The 25,653-nt window shown below is 39.1% G+C and overlaps 1 protein-coding gene across 1 annotated transcript in view; it reads left to right on the top strand.

The window, feature by feature from the left end:
• SLC12A1 (solute carrier family 12 member 1) overlaps positions 1-25,653 on the top strand; it is an 86,713-nt gene that overhangs the window by 15,820 nt on the left and 45,240 nt on the right. Inside the window, exons 4-12 of the mRNA XM_075273442.1 lie at positions 2,500-2,595; positions 5,932-6,071; positions 8,128-8,238; positions 10,457-10,568; positions 11,381-11,508; positions 16,031-16,115; positions 18,206-18,357; positions 20,615-20,722; positions 23,692-23,815. Of these exons, the coding sequence (XP_075129543.1) occupies positions 2,500-2,595; positions 5,932-6,071; positions 8,128-8,238; positions 10,457-10,568; positions 11,381-11,508; positions 16,031-16,115; positions 18,206-18,357; positions 20,615-20,722; positions 23,692-23,815 (1,056 nt within the window). The remainder of the gene's footprint in view (positions 1-2,499; positions 2,596-5,931; positions 6,072-8,127; positions 8,239-10,456; positions 10,569-11,380; positions 11,509-16,030; positions 16,116-18,205; positions 18,358-20,614; positions 20,723-23,691; positions 23,816-25,653) is intronic.

The raw sequence follows: 25,653 nt of genomic DNA, 5'->3' as shown, positions 1-25,653 counted from the left end.
AATGGGTTCTGTTAGCTTTTTATTCCACTAGCGGAATTTTCCACTAGCGGAAAATTCCACTAGTGGAACAAAAAGCTTGCAGAACCCATTGAATTCAATGGGAGGCTTTTTTTCCATGTGGAAAATTCCACAAAAAATTCCTCACCATTTTCCTCCATGTGAATGGACCCTTGAGCACCCAATAATTTCAGTGGGTGTTACAACTGCTCAGGTGTCATCTGTATGCATCTTGTTGTAGGAGAGTGAGGGCGCTCAGTACACATTGCATGGTTGGCTGTTCCTGTTGAACTTGCCAGTCTCACATTAATTTTAGCTTTAGCCCAACCTAAAGGCTAAGGCCCCATGTAGTGGACTACAACAAAAAAGCGCTGCCAGAAAAAAACGCGGTGGAAAAGCATCACAGTTTCACAGAGTTTTCCTCTGCGGACTTTCTGCATTAATAATACCTATAGGGTGTAATTGACATGCTGCGATTTCCAAAAAGCTCAATGGTTTTGTAAATCTGCGCATATTTTTCTGCAATGTGTGGATGGGATTCGCTATTGCTTGTCACTTTCTAGTTATAAATTCAGTTCTCATGGTGGGTATGATCAGAATCATTTATTTCAGGTATTACTATAGTATCATTGCACGTCCTGTTTGGGACTCTGAGGTTTCTTGTGCCTTGTGTACCTTGAATGTGAGCATAGTGAAGGCTGTAGAGAGTTATTGGAGGGGGATACTCTAGACAAGGCTCAAGTGGAAGTATGTTTTAATAGTTAACAGACTGCATTTTTCTCTTTCCACTGAGGTCTTGGTGTCATTATCATCGGGTTAGCTGTGACAGTAACTACTATAACTGGCCTGTCCACCTCTGCAATTGCCACAAATGGATGTGTCAGTGGAGGTAATAAAATATGAGCCATGAACGTTCTAAAGGTCGCTGCCAGTTCAGAATCTCATTATTTTAAGGTAATCACATACTTGACTTGCCGGAGGCTTTTTTTAGCATCGGAGTATAAAGCAAAAATGAGACAAGAAGAGGAATTTATTTCAGGATTTTAAACGCGGCCGAATACTTCCAACAGTGGGTAGTTAAGGCTTTCTCCTAGGTTCTTCATTTCAGGATTTACGTGAGCGGTACGGCTTTGCTCTTCACAAGTTGGTATTCAGTCACTCTTTCCTTTACAGCCCTTCTCAACAGTTCAGTCCTTTCTTCCCAGGCTCATAAGTTCCTAGCATCATCATTCCCAGTGTTATATTGTATCAAAGGGCAAAAGGCATATATAAAATATTTCATTTTCTTTTACTACTAACAGGTCTGGGAGTTGTCATAATTTTACTAGCGACCATGGTAACCACAATTACTGGGTTGTCAACTTCTGCAATAGCAACCAACGGTTTTGTCCGTGGAGGTAAAGAGTTAAGGATACTTAAGATATCGAGTCATTGCATGGTTAGGTAGGAGATTCTATCCAATCTGTTTTCAGTTCTGGAAAGTCTTCTTGGGTCCTTTGGATATGGAGAATAAAGGTCAAGGAATGATCAGGTAATGTTGTCTAGGAGGAGATAACAGGTGCCTAAATCCATCAAGAAACAATGTAAAAGGTTGAGTCCAATTCCAACAACATTTTGCATTTTTTAATGGGATCTGCTTTACTGTTTACGCACATTTGGATTTTCTTCTCTCTTCCCCACCATTAATGAGCTGCTGTTAATTTCAGCACCCATTATGCTAACTAGACTCTGTACTGCCAGGTGATTGGTCCCAAACTATTTGTGCTTTCCCAGGACCGCCTACCTGACACTAAAGAGCCCAATTAGCATGTTGCCTGCTGAAACTAACAACACAAATTGCTCTGGGCCGTAGCGGGCTTTAGATAGCATTCCAGCTGTGCCAGAATTAGTTAGACAGCAACTATTGAAGGATGCAAAAAGATTGAGTTTGAGGAGGTGGTGACAGGTCTTCTCCTAAACCTTCTGATGGGCAAAAATTTGACTTTGGACTTATAAGAGCATTTTTGGTTAGTTCACTACATATAATGAGATGGCATAATAACATGATCTCATCATATGTATCTATACTATCTATACTATTCCTATGAGAATGAGGTAAGTCACATAAAAATGGAAGATGGTTATCAGTGTCACATTTGTTACTAAGAACATTTCAGGTGGTGTCCATTTTACAAAAAACTAAGTCTCGGTCTGCATCATAACCAATATGGTTTCCATGGTATGTATTATGCCTTTCATGATAAAGCGTTTTTACTGCATTTTTATTTTTTTTATCCTGCATTTCGCTATGTGGAGCCTTAGCATAAAGCTCAGTTAGCAATGCTGAAGCAATAGTTGACTTCAGTACCACAATTGGACATTGCTAAGGTAAGTGACTATAATATCAGTGCATTTCAGGAATCAGAAGAACTTTTTTTTTTCTGCGACTGAATTCCAGGGAACGTCATTATTTAATGTTTGTACAGTTTGCAGGTAAATATTAGGTTTTTTTGCTGTTTTCAGGTCTTGGAGTGGTTATCATTGCCCTTAGTGTGGTGGTAACCACACTCACTGGTCTCTCCATGTCAGCTATATGCACCAATGGCATTGTCAGAGGAGGTAAGTACATTTCAATGCAGTTTAAATAGACATTTTCATTATTTCTGAAGCCATTGCTTAGAATTACTGACACTTTGACAGAATGTGAAGGTAAATGTGCCTGTAAACTACAATGACAAATGTCTGAGTGACAATGATATGTGGGAAAACTATTGATGCTTGATATCCATTTATACACAGTTTGGGAAGGTCTCAGCTCTTTCTTTTTATATAGTACAGTTATATTGAATTGACATCAGTCCCTAGAGGACCTAATAATAGAAATAAAACAGTAAAAAAAACATATTAGGTATTGCCATATCCAAAATGACAAAATAATAAGCATTTATCTCATACAGTGAATGCTATAATGTAAAAAAAATGCACAAATCACAATTTTTGGTCATTTTACCCCCTCAAAAGCAAACTCATAAAAGTAAACTCATATGTACTGTATAATGGGATCAATGAAAAAACCTCAGCTAAAGAAAACAGGGCCAAAATTTTTATTTGAAAAAGGTTTAATTTTTTTAAAGACGTTAAAACCCTACACAAACTATTCATAGTTGGTATTACTGTCATTATGCTGATCCATATATTAAAGGTAACCTGTCATTTTTATTGTCCAGTAAATGCCATAAAACCAAAATCAGTAAGAAAACGGTGAAACTCAGAATTGTTTTCTGTATGTCTTATGGTATATCAAATGGTGCCAACAGGAAGTACCATATGCCCTGCAAAAAAACAAGCCCTCAGCTATGTGAATGATATAATCTAACCCTAAATAAAAAATGTAAAATTCACCACAGAAGGAAAGGGCAAATTAAAGTATGGCTCAAAAACTGTGTGGTATATAGGTCCCTTCTGCCTAATATTACATTTTATTATTATGAAAAAAGAACAAAAAACATACAAATCTTTAATAAATAAAGACAACTTTTTCATATAACAATATATTAGAAAATTTTATTTTAATATGTCCCTATGACAAAAAGTTACTATGTATTCATAATGAGAATTATTCCCTATACAGTCCGAATCAAGGAAAGATTAAATAAGTTTCATTTGTTTAGTTTCGTGAAGAAGCATTTAAGGGAAGAGATGATAAAACTTTATAAATATATAAATGATCTGTGCAAAAAAAAATTAAAAAAAAAACAGTTTCTTATAGACACCCCTTAGAAGGCAAGGGGCACTTCCAATGTCTGGAGAAAAAAATTTTCATCTCCAGTGGCGACAAAATTTCATCACTGTAAGGGCAGTGAATCTGTGGAATAGCCTACCCCAGGAGCTGGTCACAGCAGTCACAACTGACAGCTTCAAAAAAGGATCAGTTGACTTTTTAGAGCAAAATAGCATTGACGCTTATAGAAAGGTATAGAATGCTCATTTTCATCACTCGTTCCTTCAGTTATGCCCTTTCCCATTCCTTGGTTGAACTTATTGAACATTTGTCTTTTTTCAACCACATTATGTAACTGTATAACATTAGTAGTTTTTATAGTTTTGATGATGAGAGAGAAGTAACTAGGTCCAATTACGGCAAAGGTAAGTAAGTAAGAATAATGGCAGGTTCCTTGATGGTGCCTTGGAATTAAAACGAGTAAGACTACGTTCTTTTTAAGTGTTGACAAATGATACCTGTCAACCTGATGTCCCAGATGGCTTTACTGTAAGTTTAATAGAAATACATGGATATTGCACATGTAACCCACTTATGCTTGTTGGTTGAATGGCTGGTTGGTGGGCTAATGTGTGGATTCATGTTGCACTTCTGAAACAAGGTAAGTGTAAAAGAGTCTATTCACATTCAATATATCTGATTTCTTTTCTCCATTTTCTCATCGTATAAAGTGCCAGCATATCACTAAGGACCCCCACCAATCCTGATAATGAAGGGTACATAGCACTGGTTTAGTGCTGAATCCCTTACTATGTTTTCTCTGCACAGTACTGCTGTCCACGCAACTTTGGATAGGGTACTATAACTGGTCCCATTCAATGGAATGATGCCATGTTGCAATTGCCTGTACCATGAGTGGCTGAGAAGCCATTGTGCAGAGAAAAACGGCAAAGAAGAAGCTGCGGTATGCCATCACATATCCTTTTCATTCTCAAGGTTGGTGGAATGTCCTTGAGATCGCGCACTCACTGATCACAATGTGAGGGTATATCCTACTGATATGCCGTCTCTTTATATGATAAGCAAACCACTTTAACTTTTCAAACTCTAGTCATATTGAAAGATTATTCCCAAATAAACCATACTGGGCCTCAATGTCTGAAACCTACTAAAGCTAAAATCTGTAGCTGTGACGGCGACCTGGTTCCTCAGTGTAACACCTCCAGCTTTTATCTACATTATTTATTATGCTTGAGCCCTAATGTAGCTTTCCTTTATGGTAGCAGTCTTGTAAACAAAAAAAATATCATTATTTATTTATAATCGAAATCTAAATTTAATGTAATATTAAACCAGGGAATAATTTGTTCATATGTCCCATAATAACAAATAGAATATGGATACCAAAAAACAGGTAAGTGTGTACATTACTACCACAAGCCATGGAGAAATTCCCTTATGGAAATCTCTGTTTAACTATATAATCACCAGATAATCTACTGATAATTCATGTCTATTGATGGCAACCAAGTCTATATCAATAAGAGAAACCTCTGTGCTTTATGCAAATTTAGATAGTAATGGTTCCTCCAATTCTCAAGTTCAATGAACAAACCAAATTCTGTTTATATCTGTGGGCAATATCAATTACATGTGAAATTGCTTCATGGATAAATGTTTAACAGAATAAATAAAGAAAAATATAACGGGAACAACTTTAATACCTAACCTTTTAAAAGAACTCCTGTCTGAGCATAGATTAGTCATTTCCTGGCATGGTCACTTAGTGACGTAGGAAGGCATGGCAAGGAGAACAGGAGGACAAATGCCTATTGGAATTCTCTTTTCTAGTTTACGTGAAAGCTGTGAGCTCCCTTATGTTTCTACCTGGAAATTGTAATGGTCCCTAATGCTCTATGTTGGGTGCTTTAATGACGTGTTTACGTACACAAAGCCTACCTGAGTTGGTTAGACTCTACTCATATCTGGAAGTCACCATTTAAAATGGATAGCGCACTGCAGTGTCAGATCCATTATGACAGATACCACAGGACCTCAACGAAAGCCATTGGCCTATTATTCTGTCTGGATTCTGTTATTGTAAATTTGAGCCCAACAATTTCCAGCAGCATCCAAATACTAATAAGGTCTGTTCATGAACATTGACAATTTGAGTGACACCAACTGAAAATCTCATCTATCCCCATGCTGAACTAAGTTATTGCCTCTTTTAGGTGGAGCATATTATCTTATTTCCAGAAGCCTAGGACCAGAATTTGGTGGATCCATTGGACTCATTTTTGCTTTCGCCAATGCTGTCGCTGTTGCTATGTACGTGGTTGGTTTCTCAGAAACCGTTGTGGACCTTCTAAAGGTGAATACTATGACCCTTGAGAAAGATGATTTAAGTATTTCTGCTTAGCTTGAATTACTTACGTGGTTAATGATTCTTGGTGGCAATAAACTAATGGAATATATGTATATTGCTTTATTATGGTATTTTTGATTACTTTCGTCCAGCTTCTGCCAGTAGATGTTCCACCTTCTTACCCTTCTTGACTTACGTCAAAAGCAATGACAGACTGCTGCTATTTTCAAAGTGATAAATAGCACAATGTATTTGTCATTAAAATAAATTATAAAGATATGGACTTACATCTCTGTTCATGTGGATTTATATGGAACCACTAGACCTTTACTATAGTATGCCTTTACTCATTTTGCATCCTGCATCTCTTTATTCTTTCTCTTGCTTCTGTATTGAGAGCTGTTTCTGTCTCTTACTGAATGTTACTGGGTATGGAGTACGGGGTTGTGTAGTAGAAAAAATGAGGATATGGGAGGGTCACGTCAAACAGTTATCGTATATCTCAGACATTATAAAACATTAAACAAAATTTGCTTTCGGTGTCTTAAGAAAGAGGACATTCTCTTATTTCATATGGTGCAAAGATGCAGGGCTATCTATATTATTTCCAAGATATCAACAGTCAGTTGATCTTTTGGATTTAATCTTTTATCCTTACAAGAGGGAGCTGTTGTTATAGGTATTTAGTCTACACCACTCTCCGAATTGAGAAGGTGCTTCAAGGACTGAAGAAGAAATGTTACACAACACAGACTCGAGGGGGAGATTTTGCATACAGGTAGCGTGTGTCCGGTGATTTTATTTTAGGGGCGAGTGGAGAAGGGAGGGATACACAAAGAATGAGAGCAGGAAGATTGAATCAGGAGAGGTGTAGTTTGTCCACAGATTCACTGCATGTAAAGAGCAGTGATACAAGAAGTCGCAAGAAAAATAAAGCCAAGCAAAGGGTGCACAAGGGAACAGTGAGTGTTTAGCACTGCTGTGGATGAATCAGCAGATAATTTTTTTAAATTAAATAATCCCTTCAAGTGCATGGTCAGCCTAACAAAGATGTCATACAAACAATGTCATTAGTAATGTGCATGTGATCACAATAAAAAGTATTGCAGATCAGTTAAGTCCACTGAACCCAACAGGCATAAAGTGAGCAATTTCACCAACTCATTTCTTGATAACCATAAATTTACAACAGTCCCTCTTCTGGAGGATAAATGATTGGGAGTATCAACCTTGTTTGACTCAAAATGCCTGACATATGCCAGATGCAGAATATGCCGTAAGTAGTTGGTTTTACCTATGAAAGTGCCAATTATTGTTTTTAGCAAGAATGTTGTAACATCTCTGCCTGTTCGGGCCTCTGCGCCACCCTCTGCTCGCATGCTGCGGCGCCGGAGGCGTGTGCAGTTTGACAATTTGCTTAAGGTTTTTAGTTGCACTGTGTGAACACGGCTCTAGTCCTTAATTGGATTTGCACCACACCCGTCTTCTGCCAAGGTTTCCTCTGTTCATTAAGTGGTTAATCTGTCTTGCCTGTGATTGACAGCTTTTCTTCCTGTCAGGTTCTGGGCGGGTTCTTCCTTCCCTATTTAGTCTTGGCTCACAGTCACACTGGTGCCGGTTATTGCCCTTGCTTTCTGGTATCGCTTGCTGTTATTTACTTGTATGCTTATCCTTGACCTCTGGCTTTCCTATTGACTATTCTCTTGACTCCAATTTTGCACTGCATCGCTCTCTTGTTACCGAACCCTGGCTACCTGACCTCCCTTTGTTGTTGTACGTCTTGTCTGCGTTTTGTGTTTCACGTATTCAGGGAGGGATTGTCCTCGTGGTTGTCGCCTATCACCTAGGATAGGGTCTGGCAATAGGAAGGGAAAGCGGGGGGCTTCAGGCTCACTGTCCCTTGTGCCCCTCCCTCCAGGGTTCACCAGCAGCTTCTGGGGAATTATCATCTGGCTATTCCCTAACAAATGTAGTCTAAAAAGTCAACAGTGTATGGCTTATTAGCTTTGGCAGAACCAAGACTTTGATAAAAGCTTTTAAACAATTGCCTTCATTACTACAGGACAACGATGCAATCATGGTGGATGAAATGAATGATATTCGGATTGTGGGGACAATAACGGTTATCATACTGCTTGGCATTTCTGTTGCTGGCATGGAATGGGAAGCCAAGGTAAGGGGACGAAACACAAGAATTTGCTTTTACCTACTGTACTTAAAGCCAAATACAATACCGGCAATGTAAATGGTGATATGGAAATAATATATAATAGTGCACATGGCAATGATGGCCATATCCTCAGCTTGCCACTATCTAGGCAGCTGTGGAATGATGGCCACATCATAAAAATCAGCATTGCTGCGGTATAAGTTTATTTATAAACTGTTCAGATACTACTGAAAGTCTTCTGAGGAGACGTCTGGTAATGTGAACTTTGCATCACAATTGCTAATGGATCATAAAACTGAAACTTTACTACTTAACTACTTACAATGGACCATCAAATCATGACTCTTGTCCTCTGCCGCTTACGTAAACATCACATTTTTGGAATATCATTGAAATAAGTAAGTATGACGTAAATATATCATTTATGTCTGATGTACCTATATTTCCATACATAACAGATAATATAATAAAATATAATATATATTGAGAAATGAATCAACCTAGAACATTTCTGATACATGTTGTGGTTAAAGATCTTCTGATTATTTGCTAGTAGCATTACAGATAGGGCTCTTCAATCTGTGAGGTACCCCCTAGTTAAAAATGGGGCACAACTAGGATGGCTTTGACAAAGACATCCCGCACAGGCCAGGCTTATATCTGACTCCACTGCTGTTTGGCTTAGTATCTTCTAGTGCTTTTCTTACTCTTACATTGCATTCAGAAAATAATTTAAAGTTAACTTTTAACATTTTTATTTTTGGTGCAAAATGTCACCACTAATGGGGCCCAGCGATTACTATGGTCTGGCTGCTAAGCACTCTGTAAAGATTGTAGCATGTTTAAAGGTGTTTTCCAGTCTAAATAATTGATGACCCAGTCTAAGGATAGGTCATCAATACTGGACCATGGGAGTCTGACACCACCAATGATCAACTGTTCTCAGCAGCTGATACCCAGGGAATAGAAGAGGAAGCAGACAGCTCTGTTCACTGCAGCTTTGCTATCATTTAAGTAAATTGGATCATATCGAGTAACCAAGACTGATCTTAGCTGTCTGTTTGCTGCTCCATTCTCTATGCATAAGTTACTGAGAACAGCTGACCAATATAGATGCTAGGTGTTAAACCCCAACTAATATACTGATGACCTGTCCTTAGGATATCTACCATACAAATGGAGAAGCGATGAAATAGTCCACACGAGTTCCGTAAAATTTTAATTTTAATCCAACATTTAAAAAAATAAAAATAAAAAATTACAAAAAAAAAGTGCAGTGCGGACTATTTAATCGCTTTTCCATTTGTATCTTCACTCCATGAGTCCAGAGGAGGCTGGTTGTGCCCCCTGAAGGTCCGAATAAAAAAAAATATATGGTGAGCTACAGTCTGTATTTATTTCTATATCTACCGTACCTTATAGTCTATAGACATTTTCATATAGTTGCTTGATGGAAAAGGCTTTGTATTATACCAGCTGTATAATTTGAACTGTCATGCTATTTTTTTTTTCCATTTTGCTAATTGACTGAAGAATTCCCTACTGAAGTCTGACTGTATTTGAAATATTGGATATTATATATTTAAATGAAATAATGCTAAAATATTGTACAATTTGAATAAAAGGAACAATTCAAAACATGCCGCTTTCCCACAAGTACGCTTTCTGGAAATTACATTTGTCAAGACAAAACAATTCTGCCTAGGTAGCATGTACCAGTTAACAGAATTAATATGAAACTAGGACCAAAACAGATGGCGGATGTTTGCTTCCTAAGCTTATAATTTATGTAAGAGGTGCAGAAGTAGAAGTCCCTACAGGTTTGACGAATCTGAGAGGGGCCTGGATGGGTACAGTGATAGCAATGCCTACAGGATCGAGGAACCTGAGGGGACCTAGAGGTATTCAGAGGTAGCAGTCCCTACAGGGTCGAGAAACCTTAGAGGACCTAGAGGTATACAGAGTTAGCAGTCCCTACAGGGCCAAGAAACCTTAGGGGGGCCTAGAAGTCCATCTGTCACAAAAAATATACCACTATTCTAAATAACACATAGTATTTTGGGGCCACGGTTTTCATGCCACTGAATATAATATTGATAATTCATTGTTAATGAATATTTTGTGTTATATGTCCAAAATATGAAGGTATACAGATAGCATTGAAGTCATTGAAATGATACTACAAATATAATCTTATACATTAATGTTCTCTTTCATCAAGGCTCAAATTGTGTTGCTGGTTATCTTGCTTATTGCCATTGCCAACTTCTTTATCGGAACTGTTATTCCAACCACAGAGGAGAAAAGAGCAAGAGGATTCTTTAATTACCAAGGTGCAGTATACAGGGAGTGAAGCCACCATCCAGTTCACAATGTATAATGTATAGTTAAAATACCGGTGTTGCATCTCCTCCAGTTACCAGTCCCCACATCATTTCTGTAACATGACCACCAGTTGCTACAGACTGTGCTTTTATAATCTGAGACATCCCCCCTCTCCCCACACACTCCTGGATGGACCAACTGAGGGCAAGGGCATAATCTCAGACTACCAAAGCACAGTGTGAGTGTAGAGTAGTCCAAGAAGCTGGTTTTACAGAAAGAAGGATGACTGGTAACTAGAGAAATTATACCAGAAAGATTGAAATGAGGGCACCAGGTATTTTAACTATGCAATATGTATAGTTAAAAAACACTGTAATAAAAAAAAGCCGTGCTGGTGTTATGAGTCATAGTCAGTCAATACTATCATAGTAAAGTCATTGACAAATCCAAGTTTTTAGAGCTAGAATCTTCCTCATAGTTTAAAGCCTCATTTTTTGGCAGTGTGAACTGTGATTTGTAGAAACTTTAACAAAACATTATGGTTATTTTGATGTGTTAATACGCCAAGAGTTCATGGGTTTTAATATGGGTGAATATGGATTATAGCCATAAATACTTTTATGGCAACATGTGGAAACAAACTACAGTCAGTGAAACACTAGTCACGGGTAATAATACATGGACTCAGATTCCTACATTTATAACAGACACGACTAAATCCATTTTATGGGTTACTTAGCTCTCCTGTCTCCATTCTACTGATCGCTATCTTTATGCTCCAATATTGCAGGTTAATAAACATCAACTCTTTTTATTTTAGCTTCAATATTTGCTGAAAACTTTGGTCCAAACTTCAGCAACGGTGAAGGCTTTTTCTCTGTCTTTGCTATTTTCTTCCCGGCAGCTACTGGAATTCTTGCAGGGGCAAACATCTCAGGAGATCTGAAGGTACATTATGTTAAAATTGCATCAAACCCTGCCATGTGTTGTATCAAAGTAAACAATATAGGATATACATATTATGTACAGTGTATGAAGTGTATCCCTGCCGTCTATACTGTACTATATCTTAAAACATGATTATGACTATTATGCTGGGAGTTCAGTTCCCAGTGCAGGGTTACACCTGGGAAATACAACCGTAAGAAACAAGCCTAAGAATAAAAGGCTTTTGATGCAAAAAATATGTAAAACATTTTGCACATTTACACGGGGGGGATGAGTGAAAATAGAATGTAAGTTGTACATCTTGTCTAACAAACTATTTCAAAAACTAATGAATATGAATATACCAATAAGTAAAACTACTTACTAATTACGTACAAAATAATATATAATAATAATAATAATAATTAACAACTACTTACAAAAATGGGAACCAGAAAGCCAAAACAAAACCAATCCAAACTGTGCTGCAACAAGATATCAATATCCCAATGAAGATGTGTACATAATAATAATATAACATACTCATCATTAGCTAATATGGAAGATTAGGAGCTATTTGGTTACTGAGTAAAACAAAGTAAGAAATCCAGGGCCCCATTTAATAGTGAAACTGTGAAACTGTCTCTGCTGTCTGACCTGGGGGTCTCATTTGTTTCTAAAAGTAAAATGTCATTAATCCATTTAAAGACCTGGAACAAAACAGTCTGCTATCTTGTAGCAATATGAATTATGGTGACCATTGCAAATCCAGTATTTTATAAAGTTATGTGTTACGTGGCTAACACCAGGGAATGTATTACCAAGATGTAAAGCCGGGGGGTTTATTGTAAAGCTTCTGCTTCAAGTAATTTAAGTACTTTTAGCCACAGTGACTAGACAACAGGGCATGCCCACCATGCCGCATACGGTTCAGTGAAGTCAAACTAAATGTGCTATAACAACAGGCAGTGACATAATAGATCCTATACTGACGTCTTATTTAGGGATGTCAAGCAGCTACACCTAGCAAGCATGCCAGCTGTCCCAAGTCATAGATTTATTCATTTAATTTTTCTGCCACATAGTAAACCATACCTATTGTCAGATGAGGTAAAAAAGAATCTGAGGCTCCACATTGAGGAAACGCAGCTTTTTTTTTATTGCGTTTTTTTTAACTAAATCCAAAAATGGCTACAAAAAATGGGGAATATAATGGAAACTCTTATACCTTTATCTTCTGCTCAATCCACTCCTGGCTTTGGCTCAAAAAACCGCAACAAAATCTGCAACAAAAAAAAGCTGCTTTTCCACAATGTGGGGCCTTAGCCTAAGACCATGCATTTCAGAAATGCAGCAGAGAACTGCTGCAGAACAATTGTAACCAAAATGCGTAATGTGATAAACCCACCTTATTTATGGGAAAATAATGCTGAGTTTTCCCAGGTAAAATTAACAGTCTGCATTTTTCAAAAATGCTGTTCATTTTTTTAATTTTTTTTTGTACAGTGTTTCATTCACTTTGAAGGGGCAACGTGTTGATTTAACACTAAAATAGTGGAGCCTAAGAGACCCCAATGACTATGATGGGGGCTGTTGGATGTTCGTTCTTTTTGACTGAAATCTTTGGACAAAAAAGTTGGGCTTGTGGAACTTTTTTGTTCAACGATTTTCGATGGACACTATGACAGAGCTCCAACACAGATGTGAAGCTAGCCTTAGCCTAAAACATATAATAAACGTGGTACACACCATGTAGAAAGTTTTTTTTCTGCACAAATTAATTCTAGTGCATTTCACTAAGTAAGTGAATCTGCCTTATAGAGTATTAATAACATAAAAAGAAGCATTCCTAGAACAATTACATTCATAACAATAGTTTAGTTAGTTCCACTTCTGCGGGAGAAACATCCAGAAGTGCTTATAAGAAATGCATGAAAAGTATGTTCTGTGAATACATTGTACTTTATATTAAATACATTCATTAAAGTGCTATTTGCCTAATGCACAGAGACTCTTTTATTTTTATTAATTTCTAGAGATGAGCGAACACTAAAATGTTCGAGGTTCGAAATTCGATTCGAACAGCCGCTCAATGTTCGAGTGTTCGAATGGGTTTCGAACCCCATTATAGTCTATGGGGAACATAAACTCGTTAAGGGGGAAACCCAAATTCGTGTCTGGAGGGTCACCAAGTCCACTATGACACCCCAGGAAATGATACCGACACCCTGGAATGACACTGGGACAGCAGGGGAAGCATGTCTGGGGGCATAAAAGTCACTTTATTTCATGGAAATCCCTGTCAGTTTGCGATTTTCGCAAGCTAACTTTTCCCCATAGAAATGCATTGGCCAGTGCTGATTGGCCAGAGTACGGAACTCAACCAATCAGCGCTGGCTCTGCTGGAGGAGGCGGAGTCTAAGATCGCTCCACACCAGTCTCCATTCAGGTCCGACCTTAGACTCCGCCTCCTCCGGCAGAGCCAGCGCTGATTGGCCGAAGGCTGGCCAATGCATTCCTATGCGAATGCAGAGACTTAGCAGTGCTGAGTCAGTTTTGCTCAACTACACATCTGATGCACACTCGGCACTGCTACATCAGATGTAGCAATCTGATGTAGCAGAGCCGAGGGTGCACTAGAACCCCTGTGCAAACTCAGTTCACGCTAATAGAATGCATTGGCCAGCGCTGATTGGCCAATGCATTCTATTAGCCCAATGAAGTAGAGCTGAATGTGTGTGCTAAGCACACTCATTCAGCACTGCTTCATCACGCCAATACAATGCATTAGCCAATCAGCGCTGGCCAATGCATTCTATTAGCTTGATGAAGCAGAGTGTGCACAAGGGTTCAAGCGCACCCTCGGCTCTGATGTAGCAGAGCTGAGGGTGCACAAGGGTTCAAGTGCACCCTCGGCTCTCCTACATCAGAGCCGAGGGTGCGCTTGAACCCTTGTGCAGCCTCGGCTCTGCTACATCAGAGCCGAGGGTGCGCTTGAACCCTTGTGCACACTCTGCTTCATCAAGCTAATAGAATGCATTGGCCAGCACTGATTGGCCAGAGTACGGAATTCGGCCAATCAGCGCTGGCCAATGCATCCCTATGGGAAAAAGTTTATCTCACAAAAATCACAATTACACACCCGATAGAGCCCCAAAAAGTTATTTTTAATAACATTCCCCCCTAAATAAAGGTTATCCCTAGCTATCCCTGCCTGTACAGCTATCCCTGTCTCATAGTCACAAAGTTCACATTCTCATATGACCCGGATTTGAAATCCACTATTCGTCTAAAATGGAGGTCACCTGATTTCGGCAGCCAATGACTTTTTCCAATTTTTTTCAACGTCACCGGTGTCGTAGTTCCTGTCCCACCTCCCCTGCGCTGTTATTGGTGCAAAAAAGGCGCCAGGGAAGGTGGGAGGGGAATCGAATTTTGGCGCACTTTACCACGCGGTGTTCGATTCGATTCGAACATGGCGAACACCCTGATATCCGATCGAACATGTGTTCGATAGAACACTGTTCGCTCATCTCTATTAATTTCACTTCATTGCTTTCTCTCTTACACTCAGAATTTATATCTCATCTCAATATTTTTGAATTGTACATAATAGATGTCTTAGGCTAAAATAAATGTAAATTTACCTTAAGGAGGTTGTCTTACTAAAACAATGTGTCCGTATAATGTATTAGGGCATATGGCTATCATAAAAGGGAACTCTAGCCCTGGATCCCTCCTATGCACTATACAAAAATTTTAATTTTATTAAATGAATATATGTTTGGCTTCTTCTACACCACATTCAATATTAAAACTACCTTTGCACAACAATAATCTGGTAGATGGGAAGTAACAAGGACCTTCAGGTCAGTTCAATGATGCGGCCTGTCCATTAATACATTATTGTTAAAAATAAATGTATGGTTAAAGGAGCTCTATCAGCAAAATTATGCTGTATGAGCCCCACATATGCGTGAATAGCCTTTAAAAAGGCCATTTAGGCACCGCTAATGTTATTTTAAACCTCCCCCTGTTTTAAAATAAAACCATAAAAACATTTGGAAATCATGTCCTCCACAGTCCAACGTCATCTTGCTGTCACGCCTTCCTCTTCTTTCTTCTTCCAGCGACGCCCTCCTGTCCTCGCTCTTCCCCGCCTTCATCTTCTTTTCTTAAATAGCAATGATGCTCGGGTGGTCTACATTGGCCTTTCTTGATTTTCCTGCTTGGGTAACATACTGTATCCCCACATGGCCACTGCAGCAAATTATTGGCCTCAGCGGTGATCCTGGCATTTATAGCAAGAAATAGCTGAAGCCATTGGTAGCTGCAGTGGTTACATGGGTGTACAGGACATCCCCATTGTAGGAAAATGAACAAAGATCGTGGGGGCCACTGGTGCTGGATTGGCAGGGGTTTTATCTGGTCAATATTTTTTATTGTCATATTATTCCATTTCCTACCAAAAGTTGTTTTTATCTGTTTTCCATACAAATAAAAAAAATCTATCATCACATCAATAAAAATGATTCATTTTCAGGATCCACAAGATGCTATTCCAAAAGGAACCATGCTGGCCATCTTTATCACAACCATTGCCTACTTAGCAGTAGCTATTTGTGCTGGTGAGTGATCTCTTTGTTATGGTCTTTTAGTGTTTTAGCTCCTAAGTTAATCCCAGTATTACAAATTATAATATCTGTCATGATAAAAGCAATAGAAAAGCTCAAGATCTGTAAATGATACAATGTATTCTCAGCATTTACAATGAAATCTTTATTGCAGGAGACTAACTGCATACTTCTTTTTGTTTATCTAATGTGGTTTTTGTTCCATTATAATCTTGTTTTATATTCAGAAGCCATTAGTAACTTATCAGAAAATATTACCATTGTTAGTGTTCATATATATCTTCTCATTTATCAGGGGATGACTGCCATCACAATTGTATCCACTCATATATTTACACGCTCTTCTTTTCAGGCCTATGTGCCATTATTACCGTATATACTCGAGTATAAGCCGAATTTTTCAGCCCAGTTTTTGGGCTGAAAAAGCCCACCTCGGCTTATACTCGAGTTAGCAAAAAAACATTTTTTATTTTTTTTTTAAGGAGGGAGGGTCTATGATCAGCCACAACATTAATGTATAGAATCTCCCATAAAATAGTGCAAAAGAAAAAAAAAAAAGATTTTAAAAACATAAAAGTTCTAAAACACTCCTTTTCCTAGAATACATACAAAAGTAGAAAATGACTGTGAAACGCATACACATTAGGTATCCCTGTGTCTGAAAGTGCCCGGTCTACTGAATATAGGAGATCTGCAGTGCTCCTGTTCCATCGGGAAGGGGTTTATAGGAGCACTGCAGATACCCTATATTCAGCCAGACTGAATTCCAAGTAGGGGGGGAAGAAAAAACCCAGTCCTGAAGCTCAGGGAAGGGGCATACAGACAACCAAAACACCCCCTCCCCTTTCCAAGCAACTACTGCACCCAAAAACTCCGGCCATTTTAATTTTTGAAATTTTCCAGTAGCTGCTGCATTTCCCCCCTAGGCTTATACTCAAGTCAATAAGTTTTCCCAGTTTTTTGTGGTAAAATTAGGGGGGTCGGCTTATATTCGGGTCGGCTTATACTCGAGTATATACGGTAAATAGATTTACAACACAAAATTCAAATAAAATTAGTGGCAAATATAAAGTGTCCTGTTGTACCCCATTAATTGTTCATGTACAATGTATACTTCATGTAAAAGATGTACAGACAAAATAGAAAAAATTATCGTCCGGCAATCAAATAATGCAAGTCATGCTATGACTAAGGGACTCAACACCATGTCCTGAAACGCGTAAGCTGTTCCTCTTTTTTTCTTGCTCCTGAAACATGTTTATGTTTTTTATATCAATGAAGTAAAAGTTACATTTTAAGTATTTGATTGCCGGACGATAATTTTTTCTATTTTGTCTGTTGTTGGCCCTTACAGTCTGGGGTTGTCCGTTGCAGTCATTGCATATATACATGCAGTCAGATGTAGCAGTTTTTCCTTTTGATTTTTCTTTTAAAAAATGTACACCTTTGTGTCCCGCAAAATAATCATAGTAGAAGTACCCATGCACGCTAGTTGTGCATGTTTTGGGCCTCACATAGTGCCTCATACAATACTCATGGCCAACTTTTTAGCCCCCTCACCTTTTATATTAGTGAGCTGATAGTACTCTTCCATAGACTTGTACTCTCAGAGGGGGTATTCCTTACCACCCAACAATGACGCTGAGCTGTAAGGCCTGCCCGCCTGACAGTGGGGAGATATCAGTGTCAAAATTAACAGTACCGATATCGCCAGCACCGAGAGACATACAGGGAAAGCCAACAGGTGAATTCAGTGTACTGTCGCCTTTCTAGCCGTATATAATACCAAACATCGATGAGGACGAGAACGGTCCTCTTTAATAAAACTACTATCTGACTTATTGAACTCGAAATTATTGGTCCTTAAATCGTGGAAGGAAACACCACATGGTTCACATGGTAAGAAATTGTTACCATACATACAAAAACATAGGACAGGCCTCCACTGATGAGTATTCCACATTTTGTATTGGATCTACAATACTGTTTCTCTTCTGCTTCTCATTTCCTTGTCTTTTATGGCTGATAATAACATTACATTTGTATTTGAAAAACAATAAACCTGTGTTTGCTTTACTCTGCAGCGGCATCAGTAGTGCGCGATGCCACGGGAAGCATCAACGATACAATCACTTCTGCCACAAACTGCAATGGATCGGCTGCCTGCAGTCTTGGTTATGATTTCTCCATATGCGAATATCAGAAATGTAACTATGGGCTGATGAATAACTTTCAAGTGAGTATTGATCATTGGCTTCTGAAACAGCAGCGCACATTGTATTAGGCATAAAAGATAATGGGGCATTTTATAGCCTATTTTCGTTATTGCCAATAACTTTCTATTTAGCTTCTCAACGGACAATATAATTCATAATGGGAAAACAGTATAGATTAATTCCTTCAATAACCAACTGTTCTTCATTCTGTGTTAACGTATTCCTCACCATAAAGATAGGGACATAACATTCTGACTAAAGCTGGCCATAAACATTACACGACTGCCATTCAAACCAGTCCATTTGTGCAACACCAGCAGACCATCTAATGTGTATGGGAACTGTACCCTGGAAAATATCAGGAGAGATGAGAATCAAGTGGTTGGAGTTTGTCCAATCCTTTTCTTCTCTGGGAGAGAAGCTACTGCCAGGAGGTTCTGGTTTCTCTCCTCACCCCTTTTTAACACACTTGTATTGAGGGGTCACGTCAGCCAAAAGTTATCTTAAAGGCAGTCTACCACCTCTCTCAAACATATTGAACTGTCACCATCATGATCCAGAGCACATTCTAGAGATAAATAATACATCTCCTGCTTGCGCCAGTGTATGAGGTGAGAGTTGGTCGTCTCACTGCTATGATATCATTCATCCTACTTGAACAGCAAGAACAGTGGTCCAGGGAGCTGAAGGCCCGTCCCCAGTGCACCAACTGCCTCATTTGCATAAAACCTCAAATTTGTTTTTCTCCAAATCTAAAAAAGTGAAATACATAACAAAGCACATGATGTGCATTTATATAATCTCTACTTTGATCTTATTAATATGTAGGTACTTTCAGTTGATGTAAAAGAAAACTCCCTTCATGAGACTGGCTGACCATCCACACTGAGTTCAGCTTGAGACTATATGCACACGACCAGACTTAGGGGTGGGGGGGTCCATTTTATAGTAGAATACACCAGATGACATCCATTTGCCTTCCATTCCCCACTGATTTCAATGGTGGATTCGGTTCTGCTCCAATGACATGCCTGTGTGTTCTTAAGACTACTAATTTTTTGATAAGTAATTAAAACATATATACTATGTCTTCTAAGAAGTGGTCTCTGTTAGAGAAGAAGACTTCATGAGTGAATGAATGGGCTAATGTTTTTAATAGTTATTTCCAGAGATGTGTTTCTCTCAGAAGTGCTGTGACACATTTACTAACAACACTCAGGTCAGGTATTATCACTAGAGATGAGCGAGTACTGTTCGGATCAGCCGATCCGAACAGCACGCTCCATAGAAATGAATCGATGCACCTGGTACTTCCGCTTTGATGGCGGCCGGCCGCTTAACCCCCTGTGTGCCGGCTCCGTCCATTCATTTCTATGCGAGCGTGCTGTTCGGATCAGCTGAACAGTACTCGCTCAACACTAATTATCACTACAATTTTCAGAGAAGCCATGACACCTATTGGGAATTTTGCTGTTATGGATATAACTATTTGCCCCATGCATTCATATCTGCCTTTGGCCATATATAATAGAGCTTAATAGGACAGCCATTCAAGTGAATAAGGCCTGTACTGTATCTCAGTATACCTCTGGTTTCATATTGATTCATGCAGGCAGTGCGCGGCAAGCACACGGACCCCATTATAGTCTATGGGGTCCGTGCGCTTTGACAGCGCAGCTCTTGCAATTGCGCTTGTATTCCATTCGGGGGGTCTCCATGCAGACTCTCCACGGACGGAATACAAAAAGCAAATGTGAACCATGCCATCTTTTGATGATGGGACCATTCAGGCGAACTATCCCACTATCAATATTAACAACTAAATTCACTAATCAATGGCTAGTTTACTTTAAGAAATGCAGTGAGTTTGGCAAATTGTCCCATGATGTGACAAAAGCGGCCGCTCGTGCCAAACGTACATATTTTTGGAAACCACCAAACAAAAATATCCAACGTGTTACTTTATTTTTGACAGACCAAAGTCCGCTGTCAGCCATTGCAAACACATATTACATTATTTTCATGCCTGATCTTAGGCCGAAATCGGCCATTGTTGTAATTAAAGACAAGCATTAGGGAGAATATCTCTATAAATTAGGCACTTGCCAGAATCTGCACGACGTGGCTATAGCCCAATATTAACTGCAGTATCATAGTGTATTTAGACCCTGGTAGTGAAATGGTTAATATTTTAATTGTCATTATTTTAATTGTCATTTTCTTGAGATGTGACAACATCACACACCATCTGCAGTACTGTCTTTGATTTTTTTCTAGGTGATGAGTATGGTATCAGGATTTGGCCCCCTGATCATTGCCGGTATTTTCTCAGCCACGCTATCCTCAGCTTTGGCATCACTTGTCAGTGCACCAAAAGTATTCCAGGTAATGCAGATATGCCAATATTCTAGCCCTTTTCTAATCTCTATTTTAATACACTGTATCACTAGTAACAACGGGTAAAATCTTGAGTGATATTCTGATCTACCTACAAAACCTATAGCATAGAAATAGCTTTAGCAAAATACTAACACTTAAATATACAGCCATATTGGTGTAGTGCAATGCTGCACAATAAAAAAAAAGCTGTGTGTTATATATCCAGTTTTTTAATGAAGCCTTTATTTAAAAAATGCTTAGAACTTTGTTTACACAGTACAGTTTGGATGCAGTTTTTGGTGCATTTGTTTTCTAGGAAAGAGTGGATTGAAATTATAAGTAGAAGTTCTCTAAAACTTTTCCAGTCATTGCTCTTCATCAAACCATCAAAAACTGCACCAGACTGTCCTGTGGGAATTAGGCCTTACAATATTTGGAAATGCAATTATCATTTCAGTCACAGTAAATTAGCAACTGCACATTTATTTTATCACGTTACATAAGCACAGCAACGTTTAATAGAGATTATTAAAGTACATGTTCCTAGTCCCTTATTCGTATATACTGTATATATACTGGTATGTAGATAAATAGAGTGATTTACAATTACAGTGTATATAGCATTGTTTATAAGTTATATATATATTTCAATAGTCACTCTACTCATAGATTAGACACTCATAGAGATAGACAATCACATAGTAATAGTAATGCCTATATTCTGTTGGCCAAAAATCCATCTCAACTTGGCATATTTTTGGCATACTGTGGTCCTAACGGGAGTAGATCTGCAACTAGGCGATTCACTGATTGCTCAGTAATGGTGGGGTCTAGAGAAAAAATTCCAGCTTCAGCAGAATCAGCAGAGCAAGGCTTTTACACATCCTAGTTATTGGGAACTATTGTGCCTTTAAAGGGGCTCTATCATTGGGAAAAGTCATTTTTAGATAAGCACATACTTGCATAGCCTTTAGAAAGGCTATTTCACACCTACCTTTAGTATGTAAATTGCCTCAGTAGATTTTGAATAAGTCCATTTTTATTCACATGATAATGAGCTTCGACCATGCATCGGAAGTGTCTGTCTGCTCTATGTGTGTGCACAGCAGAGACAAGTCATCAGCACAGCATCCTTTACCAATAATAGGTGCTGGAAACTGCGCAAAAGCCTACCCTGTGGGAAAGATACTAGATTATCAGCAGTACATTGCCTTATGTGCATACGGCAATGTGCTGCCGACAAATGCAAACTGTATGGGAATGAATGATCACTTTATCTCCACACCATTTCAATTATCTGCTGTGTTTCAAAGGGTTCGTGCAGGACTTAAACATGACTGCTTTATTTTTCTCATGAAGTGACCTCATTCAGTTGGGTACTTGGCAATGCTACATCTCCATCCCATTAAAATGAATGGTACTTAGCTGTAGCCTGGCCATGCGACCAACGGACATGATGTCACTTCCTGAGAAGAAGAAAGTAGCCGTGTTTTTGTGCACACGCATAGAGCAGACAGAAACTTCCGGTGCACGGTCAAAGCTCATTATCATGTGAATAAAAACGGACTTATTCAAAATCTACTGAGGCAATTTACATACTAAAGGTAGGTGTGGAATAGCCTAACAGCTATGCAAGGATGTGCTTATCTAAAAATGACTTTTCCCAATGATAGAGCCCCTTTAAAGGCACAATTTCTTTAATGCAGTATAGGAGTGGGCGATGATTGGAATGAGCACTCCTAGGAATATCCATTCTTGATCGTTGCCTGCTAGTATAGCATGTGTAACCTTGCACTCCAGCTTTCTTGCACACAAGACATAAAAAGTCTCAATTTTTTTTGTGCAAAAAAATGTGTGACTTTATTTTTTTGTGCTGAAAAGGGGCATGTTGGGGGACGAAGGGGGGCAGAGATATTGGCCCCACCAGATTTATTATCGATTGTACCTGAAGTCTGGCAAAAATGATGCTGATGTAGATTTCCCTAAATGCAAACGGCCTGGAGTGAGGGTGTACCTCACTTATGAGGGGTGTGTGCCTCCTCATAAACGGGGCGCAGTGATGGGGTTAATAATGCCAGTCCTCATGAATCATCCCCATTGTCTTTATCAGCTTTTAATGTATAAATCTATATTGTACCGGAAGGTTATAAAATGACATAAAACATATCCACAAAATGGATAAAATAAAATGCTTAACATAAAATATACTTCTATCTACCCTCTCATAATTGGCTGTAGCTGCTTCAGCTTCTGTTCTTGTGAGATTTCAGATTATCTTGCAGTTCCATGCCAGAAACTACAGTATATAACACTTGAGAATGTTATCACTGATTTACTTATTTGCTTGCAAAGGTAGGATGTCTGTACTGCAAATAGTAATAGGTAACTTCAAACCGTCATAAACCAAATCTAAATATATAGAACACATTATATATGCACATCTCAGCTGGGAGACATAAGAGAAAGTACAATTGGAGGTCATTGTTGGAATAGATTTCATTTTCTCTATAGGATTTGTAGATTATTATTTCATTTCACATAGTCATTAAAGACAATCTGTCGGTCAGTAATTAGCATCTGCACCAATGCAAGCATTACCTAGTGTTCATGTAGATACAGAACATTTTGACCTTAATGTCCGGGAATGGAGCATTCAGGTGATGGGTTAATAGCATGTAATATTATTTCTATAGCTGCGGAGAGACACTTGTAGTACAATCAACACCAAAGTCCTTTCAAATTACACGAGATCTTAACACTTTTATGCCGCGTCCTCAAAAGGTTCAGTCTCAATGATTATCTGGTTAAATATTATATGGTTGTACCCATAAAGTTTAATGCAATCCATGATGGGAGCTTTTTTGTAATCAGTTGGAGACAGTGAATCATCTCAATGATGAAGGGTCATATAGTGGACTGGAACATTTTTATTGCAAAGAAATAAGTTAAGTGTTCGTGTATTGATTTCCCTACAGGCTCTCTGCAAGGATAACATTTACAAAGCACTTCACTTTTTCGCTAAAGGACATGGAAAAAACAACGAACCAATCAGAGGATATGTACTTACATTTATCATCGCACTGGGCTTTATCCTGATTGGTTAGTGAATTTATTGTAACTCGATAAGATTAGATAATCCTTTAATAGTCCCACAATGGGGAAATGCAGTGTGTTACAGCATCATGGATAGTATAGTAGTATATAGCAAGAGAGAAACTCATACAAACTCATAGCAGATAGAAAAGATACTAGGAGTCATAGCAACTAAAAAGAAAGGAAGACTTCAGGATCATTTAGTTCTCTATGCGGAGTGATGTTGATAATACAGCCTGACCCTGATTTGAGGACATGAGGAGGGGGCACAGCATGTACACATAACAGACAGAATCAGCTTTTTTCAGAGGTGGAGGACATGTGCAGCTATCGCGACAGTGGCGTAACTACTGGGGAAGCAGCGGAGGCAGCTGCCATAGGGCCCGGGACATTAGGGGGCCCGTCGACAGCCGCTACCGCTGCCTTTTAGTTTTTTTTTTAATAGGCCATTACAGGCTGGAGTTACTCCAGCCAGTAACGTGCCCTACTTACTTACCGATCCTGGAAGGGGCCGGGATCTGTAAGTGAAACCGTGGGCCCCACAAACATCATTATTATACTCAGAGGTCTTTTCAGACCCCCGAGTATAATGATCAGAGGCCCAGGAGAGGTAAGCAAACATAACAAACAGTGTTACTTACCTCTCCACGCTCCGTGAAGGCTTCGGGGCCTACTTGTGGGACGTCTCAGATGTCACATGACCGGGGCCTGCATCCTTATGCGTCGCGACGCAGGCCCCCGGTCACATGACGTCCCTGACGTCATTGAAGATAGCCGACAGCGGGGAGCGCAGGGATAGGTAAGTAAGTGTTTATGTTTGTATCCCCCTCTCGGTCTCCGATTATTATACTCTGGGATCTGAAAAGACCCCAGAGTATAATAATTGTTAATGGGTGTCCACAATGGAGCATAATACTGGGTGATGGGGCCACTATTGGGCATAATACTGGGTGATGGGGCCACTATGGGGCATAATACTGTGTGAAGGGGCCACTATGGTTTATAACGCTGTGTGCAGGGGCAACTATGGGGCATAATACTGGGTGAAAGGGCCACTATGGGGTATAATACTGTGTGCAGGGGCAACTATGGGGCATAATAGTGCGCGCAGGATGCGGGGGGGGTGTTGGTCGGGGTCTTCGGCGTCGGTCGGGGGGGGGCCCATGTCAAAGGTTCGCCACGGTGTCCCGCCATTCCTAGTTAAGCCACTGTATCCCGATATCATGTGATAGTTCCTTTGGTAGGTAGTAGGATCTCATGCTCACAGCTCACTCATTGACCTGTATTGACACAGAACCGTTTTTGCATGATGTAAGTTAATTCACTTAACAATCTCTTCTTTTATACTTATCTGTTTAGGATCCATTCCTGGACGTGTCTAGTGATCAGATCCCTTGGTTCAAGACCCCTAGGGAGTGTAAAAATAAAAGTTAAAAAATAAATAAAAAGAATAAAAAAATCACCCCACTTTTCCTAAAACACATGTAAAGTAACACACATACAAAAACAATAGGACATGACACTCCCCAAAATGGTAAAAAGTACATCTGGCCCCACATAAAAAGATGTCTTCTGCTTAGAAGTATAAAAAAAAGTAGCAGGTGTCAGAATATGGCAACTCCAAGAATTTTTTTTTTTTGCAAAGTTTTGGATTTTTTTGTAAGGAGATAAAATGTAAAAAAAAACCACAAAAAACCTATAAAAGGCTAAAGCGAATCCCATGCTCACTTTGTGGTTAAACCCGTCGTGCGGACACGCCGCAGTGTCCAAAACCTTTGTGGTTTTGGAAATCGCAGCATATCAATTATACCTACAGAAATGCCGGTGGTTTCCCCATAGGTATA

This window comes from Leptodactylus fuscus, chromosome 5, assembly GCF_031893055.1.
Source record: "Leptodactylus fuscus isolate aLepFus1 chromosome 5, aLepFus1.hap2, whole genome shotgun sequence".
Classification (NCBI taxonomy): Eukaryota; Metazoa; Chordata; class Amphibia; order Anura; family Leptodactylidae; genus Leptodactylus; species Leptodactylus fuscus.
The sequence above is the reverse complement of the archived record's forward strand: the minus strand, read 5'-3'. Positions and strand labels throughout refer to the sequence as shown.